We start from the raw sequence: 9,075 nt of genomic DNA, 5'->3' as shown, positions 1-9,075 counted from the left end.
CGCTATTCCGGATCTCCCCCCCACCTCTGGGCATCTCCCCTCTGCCGCCCGGCTGACTCTCCCCCAGGTCCATTCCCCTGCATGTCCCTCGCGGGCCAGCACCAACCACCCTTGGGTGGCCCAACTTCCCGGGACACCCCAACGACTGCTCTCGCCCCCGTCCGGTGGTTTAGAAATTTGCACCGCGCAGTGACGTCACAAGGGAGGCGGGCGCCCACTCCCCGCGCACCAATGGCGCGGCCGCGGCGAGCCTCTTCTTTCTCGGCCATTGGTGCCTGCAGCCCCTCGGCTCCGCCCCAGCCCGCCATGGCGTCAGCGGCCGCGGCCCCGGGGAGGTGGTTCCCACTTTAAGAAGTGAAGTTTTCCGCCCCCTCCCCCTCCCTGCCCACCTCCTGCAGCCTCCCGCGCCCCGCCGGGCCGGCGGATGGAGCTGCGCTGCGGCGGCGTGGGCAGCCAGGCTGCGGGGAGGAGGATGGATGGGGACGGCCGAGATGGCGGCGGCGGCGGCAGCAGCAAGGACGCCGGGTCGGACGATTACGAGAACCTGCCGACCAGCGCCTCCGTTTCCACCCACATGACAGCCGGAGCGATGGCTGGGATCCTGGAGCACTCGGTCATGTACCCGGTGGACTCGGTGAAGGTAAGGCGCGCGGGGACTGAGGCACCGAGCGGCAGGGCAGTGGCGCGCGCGTTTGCATCCTGCGCACGGCCAGCCTGGCGCAGCGCCCCGGAACCACGCCGTGCCCGGGAGCCCACGGCGGGCTACCAGGGTCGCAGTCCCGGCCCTGGGAAGCGCAGCGCCGCCCCTTCTGCAGTGAGCCGGGGCCCCGGGGCCCGGGGGCGCCCCCGACCCCGACCCCCCCGCGGGCCCCAGCCAGCGCCCCGCCCCGCCCCGCCGCTCCCGCACAGTGCCCGGCCCCGGCAGTTGCCGGCGCTGTGGCCCGGGAGGACGCGTGGCCAGGCTCGGGGCGGCGCCGCAGCTTTGCTCGGCTCCACGCAGGTGGTGCGCGGTGGCCCGGGCTGCACACACGTGCGCAGTTTCCGAGCTCGCTGGCGGTGAGAAAGCGCTAACCACGCTCGCCAGGGAAACGTGGCCCCCGCCTGACCGCGCGCCCCCGGCACCAGCGTGCCTGCTATTCCTACTCCTGGGTGGCAGCTCTTTTAGGAGTACTGTGTACTCCCCTTCCCTTCTTCCCCGGAGTCCGGCAGTGAGCACCTGCCAGGCAGGGAGACCTGCAGTGACGTTTGCCTTTCCTTTTGCTTGCTGGGAAGTGGGCAAGAGAGAGCTTGTTCTATGGGAACCTCACCTTGGGTTGTGTAATGGACACTCAGTTTGGCCTGGTCACTTCCTCAGATAGTTTCACTTGCATTTCTCTAAGGCACAGCTTCAGCAGTGGGATTTACTTGTTAGAGAGCTGTCTGTCCGGGATAGTGAATGGCCTGGCCTTTGAGAGGTGCAGGAAGTAATATGAACATTGATTGTTAAACTTTGCACCTTCGTGAACATAACTCATCTCGTGCATAGAGCAGTCCTGGAAGCTAACAGAGGAAGAAACGGAGGCACAGAGAGGCGAGTTGAGTAGCTTGCCCTGACTCATAGCTACCTGAATCCTTTCGGCTGCAGTGACAGTGTGCTTTGGGGGAACTTGGTTGCCTCCCTAGGTGGCAGTTATCTTGCAGAGCAGGGCCCACAGAGCTCCTCCACCAACAGCTACATGTATCTTATCACTGACTCCAGTCCCTCATGAGCAGGTGTGAAGCCCGGAATGTTTAACTCAGGGGGTTTTATCAGAGCTGGCAGTCAGTGGCTGGACAGACCATGTCCTGTGCAGACAGGCATGGGCACTGGCAGTAAGGCGAGGCCTGTCTTCCAGCACACTGCTAGGCCTGAGTCACTGCCCCTTCTGCCCCTCCAGTGTCCCAGAGGGGAATGAGAGGAGTGATCCTTGGCCTGCCACTGTCACCAAGGGAGCGAGGGAGACCTTGTCCCTTAGGTCTTCAGAGCTCTTTCCCGAAAGACCTGACACGGATACTGGGTGGCATTGGTATAAGAAAGAAGCTCTCCAATGTAATAACATTTCCTGTATTTGAAGCTGTTGTCTCAAGTGCCCTGGGCAGAGTCTGGGGAAAGTTAAGAGCACAGAGATGTAATTTGAGCAGGCTCCAGTCCCACGGGTATCCAGGAGATGACGTCTCCATCAGAGGAAGCTGCCACCTCTTAGGCGTCTTTGTGGTGAGTTGGTTCAGACGCTCCTTTCAGCTTATTTTTAAGGTTAGGAATAATTAGTCAGCCTTTTGAGCTCCCTTTGGTGCCCAAGGCTTTTGTCTCATGTTAAACGGTGTCATCTGTGTTTAGTTCTCCTGGCTCCTCTTCCTACCACCTAGACATTGATAAGTTTGGCTTCAGACCTCACCTGTGTTGTTAGTATTGCCTTCTGGGGATGGGTTAGCATAGTGTGTGAGCGAGGAGGAGCTGATCTGGCTGGTCGGGAACCACTCACTTACCTTATGGGGCTGTCAGTAAAATGAGAACTCTGGTTAGCTAGCCAGTAAGTTCTAGTTCTGGGATTTTTGACTCTGACTCCAACATGCCTGTTATGGGCTCTGCTATTCTTAGGAGCGCAGGGTGGGTTGTAAAGCAACTCTGTTTTCTCATGCAGTTTTCCTGGAAGGGGTAGCAAGGATTTTTCTTTCCAGTTTTCAGCAGAGACAAAAGGAACAGAGATTTAAGTGGCACTGGTAAAGCTTGCATGACCCCAATACAGGTGGCAGCTGAGTGGTGAGATCTACTCAGACCAGCACAGGTATCTGTGCCAAGCATGAGGTGGCAGGGACTCATCCAGGCCTCAGTGGTGGAAGTGCGTTACTTGAGGAGGACCGCAGCTGTGCTCCTCTTAAGTATTTTGGATGATAAAAATAATGAGCAGTTGAGTCAGGAGACCTGGATTGTGTTGCCAGCCCTGCCCTTTACTTGCTGCCTGTCTTGGACACTATTCTGTGCCTTAGTTGGTTTTCTTTTGGTTATTTGAGACAGAGTATGTAGTTCAGGCTGGCCTTGAACTCACTATAGAGCCCAGGCTGGCCTCTAACTTGTAGTGATCCTCCTGCTTCAGCCTCCTGAGTGCTGAGATTGTAGGCCTGTGCCGCCACACCCAACCATACATCCTTAGTTTTAAAGTCACTGGTAAATGGGCCTGTGCACCAGTTGAGGATTTCTCCCCACCTGTAACCCGTCCGCCTTTCTAGGCACACAGAACATCTGTTGTCCTTTTATGTTACTTGAAACTTGAAAATAATTATTACAATTGAGACCAAATCAATGTAAATTGTATCTTGGAAGGAAAAGGAAGTTTGCTTGCGAAGGCATGTATTTCCACTTTGGTCTTGTAATTGTTACATGAGAGTCGGAGCCAGTCTGTTTCTTCCAGTTTGGCCATGCCAGGACGTGTGTGCCATGGAACCCGGTGCTGGTCTCTTTCAGCCCTGAGTCTGCTGCTGAGTTCCTTGGTTCTGTGCTCCTAAGTGCAGGAAGGCAGGGCTGTTGGATGCTTAGAGTTATAATATTGAAGTTGCTTTTTCATGAGATCCTCTTATTTCCCACTGTCACTTGAATGACCAGAGTTTTTCAAACTGTAGATCGTGACCGATTTGTGGTCTCAGTGTTTTAAAAAAAGATTGGCAGGTGTATAAAATCTGAGCAGGCGTGACATGCATTAGGGGCACCCGTGGCCGGCTGAAATTCCGTCTGCCTTGTGTGTGTTTCCCTGGTGGTGGTGTGAAATGCACTTCTGGCTGGGAGTTGTGGTCCAAAGGTAGCAACTCCCTCAAATCTGATCTCCATAATGTCACTGGATCTCCATAGCCCACAGCCTTGGACTGGGAAGTGAGCATCAGGAAGACCCATGGCAATTTTCCTGTTCCTTCCTGTCCTCCTTTCCCTGAGTCCCACACCAAGTGGTGGACACGAATGCCCATTCATCTGTAAGGCGCTGTGACGCTGGGACCTCTGCCATCCCCAGGAGTATGGAGAGTGGCAAAGGGATTCCGCAGGCTCTCTCCACCCACAGCGGGCGTGACCTCCTCCTCTCCAGCCAGGTCGTACATAGGGGTAGGTTCTTCCAAAGTGGCAAGTGGCATGGTGACCCAGACCAGCCTTTGGGGTGGAGGCGAGAACCCCTGGTCGGGTCAGGAGTGCTCATGGCTGTGGGAAGGCATGCCAGGTGGGTGGAGGAGGAAATTCCAACCAGATTAGGCGTACCACTTGCAGACCATGCTGAGTCGGCTGTGGCAAAAGCAGGGGCAAAAGGAAACAGGAAAGATTTGGAGTGGGGGAACTTCCGCTGACCCTTTCACAGCCCTTCTTCTGCCCAGCTGGCCTGTCCGGGAAGCCCTGGCCTTTAGCTCTCCCAGGATGAGCCCTCCTTCCCAGCCCGGGCGCAGCAGGAATATGTGTACTGCCTAGCTCGGCCCTGGCCTTGGGTGCCAATGGCTGCCAAACCTCTGAGCTCCTGGTGGAGTGAGGGGACCTCACGGACATCCACAGCCAGCCCTGCTGAGCTCCAGGCGGCACCAGGCAAGGCAGGTGCCGGCGTCTTTCCACTTCTGTGGTTCCCTCCAGCCTCTCCCACCCCCCCTGCAGGCGGACTGGGAGGAAGGGTGCCAGGTTGCAGACAGCTGCCAGAGTCCCCACCCACCCAGCTCAGTGCTCCGGAAACAAAGTACAGTACAGAGGACACCATTCAGCTCCAAGACGGCGTGAAATCCCAAATCACTCTAGTTGCTGGAACGAAATTATGGTGATTTTTCTCTCTCCCTGCTCCCCCATCTCTTTGCCTTCAAATCCCTCTCCTCCCTCTTTTCTGTCCTTCACTGAGAAGTTGGGTTAGAGAGTAAAAGAGAGGTATTCTTGATAGCAGCCCTGACTTCCATTCCATGACCTCCAGGCCACATGCTGATGCCCACATCCACCACCTGTGCCCCATTGCAGAGCGCCAGTTGCCACTCACGAGTCCATTTCCTCGCCCACAAATGGGCGAGGTGCAGGCTGGGGTCTGAGGTTGGCGGGTGCCTCCTAGGAAGATGGCGAGCACTTAATTTTAGTTGACGTTAAATTTATTTGGGAAACTTGATAATAAGCCTCAGCATTTTGATATGGAGTGGTCTTTGGGATTTAATGGGCAGAGGGATTTAACAGACTGCATTGCCTAAACCACACAGGGGTGTGGGGGTGGGGAAATGTGTCCCGTGGGAGGGAGTTTGGGGCTGTGCTGCTCCCTGTGCCATGTCATCGAAGAGGGTTTTGTCCTGTCTGCACTTTGAGCAGTGACCTGTCTCTGGACTTGGGACACCCCCTTTTCTTATGGTCTTGATCTTTTGGCCTCTGGCAGTTGCCTCTCCCTGCTCCTCTAGTGAATGCATCTGCTTCTCGCCAAGCCTGCGGCAGTCTCTCTGGCACCCCAGAGCTTCCTGGTGCTTTTCCCGCCCTCCTAGCACTCTGCCGTTCCTCCTAAGGGGACACGCCCTACAGCGCCAAAGGTGTTGCTCCACCCCTGCTCCCAGCTGATACTCTCGGAGGCAGGTGACCAGGTCACTTTCTCCTGGTTGAACTGTGAACCTCCTTCAGGCTCCCACTGAGCTACATTTCTCACCCTCAGGTTTCAAATCCAGCGTGTGGGTTACCTGTCTGGGCAGAGAATGCCTGGCATTAATTTCCACACCTGTAAGGTGGAGATGCTAATTGTCTTCGTGCTTCCTTTTTCCCAATCCCACTTTCTGTTGTTTCTTCCCCTCTCTGTTTGTCCAGTGGACCCCGTGGAAGTCACTAGAACATTTTCCCCTTGTTGCCATGTGCTCTTTCTACCTCCCGTCCTGATAGGGGTCCTGCTCCTCTCCTAACTGTACAGGTGTGGCCCCTTGTACCCTACTGTGCAGGACTGGGTCCCGCTTTGCACCCACCTATGACCTTGGGCAGGTATCTTAACTTCTCTGGCCTCAGCTTCCGAACCCACGGAAAGAGAGCCCTATTCCCCTGGTGGCTGGAGGCTGCTACACTTGGGACAAAGTGATGGCAAATATTCTGATGGACGGTGAATTTTCTCTAGAAATCTGTTCTCTTCCCCGCTCCCCCGCCCCCCCGTATGTTATTTCCCCTCATCTCTGAGGACGTCAGCCTTCAGCACAGGCTGCTTCTCCACCACAGATCCCCGTAGATCTGATTACCCGGCCCGTCCCCCTTGGTCCCTACCCAGCTCGTGTCCTGATCTCTCCATTCTTCACACCCTTGGGATCAATAGCCTTTGTCTCCCTAGGGCCTTATTCTAACCCAGGTCTTCTCTCCCCTGAAACCTTTTTTCCCCAGTATTAGGGATTGAACCCAGAGCTTTCACACTGAGCTACATTGCCAGACCCCATTTAAAAAATTTTTTGAAAAGAGTTTGAGACAGGGTCTCACTAAATCACGTAAGTACCTAGGCTGGGGTTCAACTTGTGATACTCCTGTCTCAGCGTCACAAAGTGCTAGGAGTGCAGGCGTGCAGCCCCCTGGCTGGCTCTTGCCTCTGAAATCTTGGGTTTGGAACCCTCACAGCCTGGCCTCCAGGGTCCATCACTGCAGTGGTCCTCTGCCCTCTGTCTCTTTGCCTTTGCCTCTTCCAGCACTCACCTGCCTTGACCTTGGTCTTATATCAGAATGTGGGGCAGCTGAGGTCTTCAGAGCAATTTCCATGCTGCCTCCGTCGGTGTCCCTGGGACAGCTCTGCTGTCTGTCCTTCCTGGGTCCTGATCAGCTGCTTCTGTCCTGCTCGATGACTGCTTCAGGCCATCCCAGCCCACAACCGCTTTCTACCCCAGCATGGCATCTCCCTTCCAAGTTATGGAGAAACCAGGGGCACAGGCAAGCTCATCTTCCTGTCACTGCCCTTCCAATTCATTGCAGGGGAGCAGGTGGCCTTCGTCCCTCTAAGGTGAATCAGTGGTGGCAGGTGAAGGTGATGCGTGCGAACCACACAGACACACCTGGATTTCAGTCCTGGCTTTCACCAGGGACACAGGGCTTGACCCTTGTGTGTTCAGGTTTTGAGTGTGGAAAGTGGGGACATTAACACCAGGATCTTGTTGGAAGGTTGTTGAAACAATTAAATGTGGTAGTGCGAAGCTCTTGCCGCGGTGCCTGGTTCTTAGCAAATAGTGACAGTGCTGGTCATTTTTGTCACCTTTCTCTAGGGCAACCCACTTCCAGTGTCTCCGACCTCCCTTTCCTTGGCTCCTCTCAGGAGTGTTTCTCTAGGTCCTGTCCAGTCTCATCGTAAATAAGCACTGCACTCAGACCTGTCACCCGGGTCCCACACCCCCCAAGAGCCACTTTCTCTCTTCCTACAGCAGACTCTTGTCACTGCTATCGAAATACTGTTGCTGCTTGGTCTCTGCGACCTCACCTGTCACCCACCGCCCCCAGCTTTGCACAGACCGCATCCTAAAACCCTGAGGACACTGCTAGTGATCTCCTTGCTCAACTCCACCACCCTTTCCCTGGCCCCCGGGTGAGCCAGAGGGCCTCGGCCCTTCTCCCTGCTGCTTGCTTTCCCTGCTCGGCAGGTCTGGCTTCTCCTCAGTCCCTTGGTTACCTGGGTCTGAAGAACTCTCCCGCCACCCTCTAGTCTTCCCCAGCACACGGCTCACTTTCCACTTGGGTCCGGATAACTCTGAGATCCCTATCTCAGGTCCCAGGTCCCTAGGGGCCTGGATCTCCCGTTGCCTCATAGTCATGGCCACTTGTACACCTGCAGCACCTCTGGATGTCGCATGTCCAGAACAGACCTCTTGACCTTCCCCATGGGCCGTCCTTAAGGCCCAGGTGCCTCCCTCAGCACCCTGGCGTAACTACTAACCCAGCCCCTGCTGGTGTGCATGGAAAACCTGTCCCTCTCTGCTTCCGTGACACCTCTCGGTCTTGTTTCCTTCTCTCTCCCCACTGCCTTGGGTCAGGGAACTCAGATTGGTCCTTTCCTTGGAGTTGCCCTGACCACCTGAGTTAAGGCGAGTCTGAGCGCCCCTGTCCTCCCGTGCACTTCCTGCTGCCTGTTCCGGCTTTGTTTTCCCTTACGGCATTTGTTCCTGTCTCACACACACTGCCACTGACTTATTTATATTGTTTATTTTTCATGTGTATTTATAATATGTTGTTTATGGTCTCTCTCCTCATTTTAATGCAAGCTCAATGTGGGCAGGGTTTTTTTTTTTTTAACTCTTTTGTTTCCTGTATTCTCATTGCCAGACAGAACATGCTGCACATAGTCGGTGCTCATTAAGTATTTTGGTGAATGAGTGACCAGTTCATTGCTGGTCTGCATACTCTGGCGTCAGAGTACGCCAGCTTCCTGGTCTGCCGATTACATCTATTTAGACTCCCTGGCCAGGTTTGCAGGGAGCGTGGTTTTCAGTGTGGAAAGCTGTCTGCAGGTGCTGAGTCAGGATGTTGAGCATCCAAGTGGGATCCTTCCATTAGCGCATAGGAGGTAAGGCGGGCGCATTGGCATGGGAACCCTGTGCATGTTCCTTGGTGAGCAGGGTGCGCAGGCAGCAGAGGGGCAGTGGTGCTTTCTGCAGGTCACATCTGGTCACCTTCCTACCTGGTGATCCTTCTACAGAGACTGCTATGTGTGGCTTCTCCAGCCAGAGTGTGGTACACAGAAGTACTCTGGGTACTGGGTGAATGAATGAAGCTATGCTGTTTTAAAGAGATGCAAAAAACCTATCCCACAAACAAAACCAAAATGAAACGACAAGCAGGAAAGCCTGCTATTGAACAAATGCTAGTTTTTATTTCATCTATTTTGTATTGTTTTTAATCCATAATGGCCTTAGCCACAAAAGAGGCCACTTTAGCTCTTGTGCTTTTTCTTTCTTTTTTTTTTTTTTGCAATAAGGCCCAGCCAGCAGCAGCTCCACCCCGATGAGACGATTCCTTGATTTAGCCACTCATTTCATTCCACGTTTACTGAGCACCCTCCTCTTGGCTAGGCCTTGTGCTAGACACCAGCCTACAAAAATAAGAATTCCTGGCCCCCGTTTCCAAAG

At 54.7% G+C, this 9,075-nt stretch overlaps 1 protein-coding gene across 4 annotated transcripts in view; it reads left to right on the top strand.

Annotated features, from left to right (window-relative positions):
• The first annotated feature begins 298 nt into the window (after positions 1 to 298).
• Slc25a37 (solute carrier family 25 member 37) overlaps positions 299 to 9,075 on the top strand; it is a 38,562-nt gene continuing 29,785 nt past the window's right edge. For 2 of the 4 annotated variants that reach the window (XM_021261283.2, XM_087216810.1), the window contains exon 1: positions 1,451 to 2,233. In XM_021261283.2, coding sequence (XP_021116942.2) covers positions 1,931 to 2,233 — 303 coding nt within the window. In that variant the 5' untranslated portion in view covers positions 1,451 to 1,930. Of the gene's footprint in view, positions 641 to 1,450; positions 2,234 to 9,075 lie in introns of those variants that run through there. The other 2 variants (XM_021261288.2, XM_004848351.4) reach the window with 2 other exon arrangements.

Source organism: Heterocephalus glaber, unplaced genomic scaffold (genome assembly GCF_053883595.1).
Source record: "Heterocephalus glaber isolate CG9 unplaced genomic scaffold, H.glaber_assembly_v1.0 deba00001460, whole genome shotgun sequence".
NCBI classification, from domain to species: Eukaryota; Metazoa; Chordata; class Mammalia; order Rodentia; family Bathyergidae; genus Heterocephalus; species Heterocephalus glaber.
Note: the sequence above shows the minus strand (reverse complement) of the source record. Positions and strands in the feature narration are given on the sequence as shown.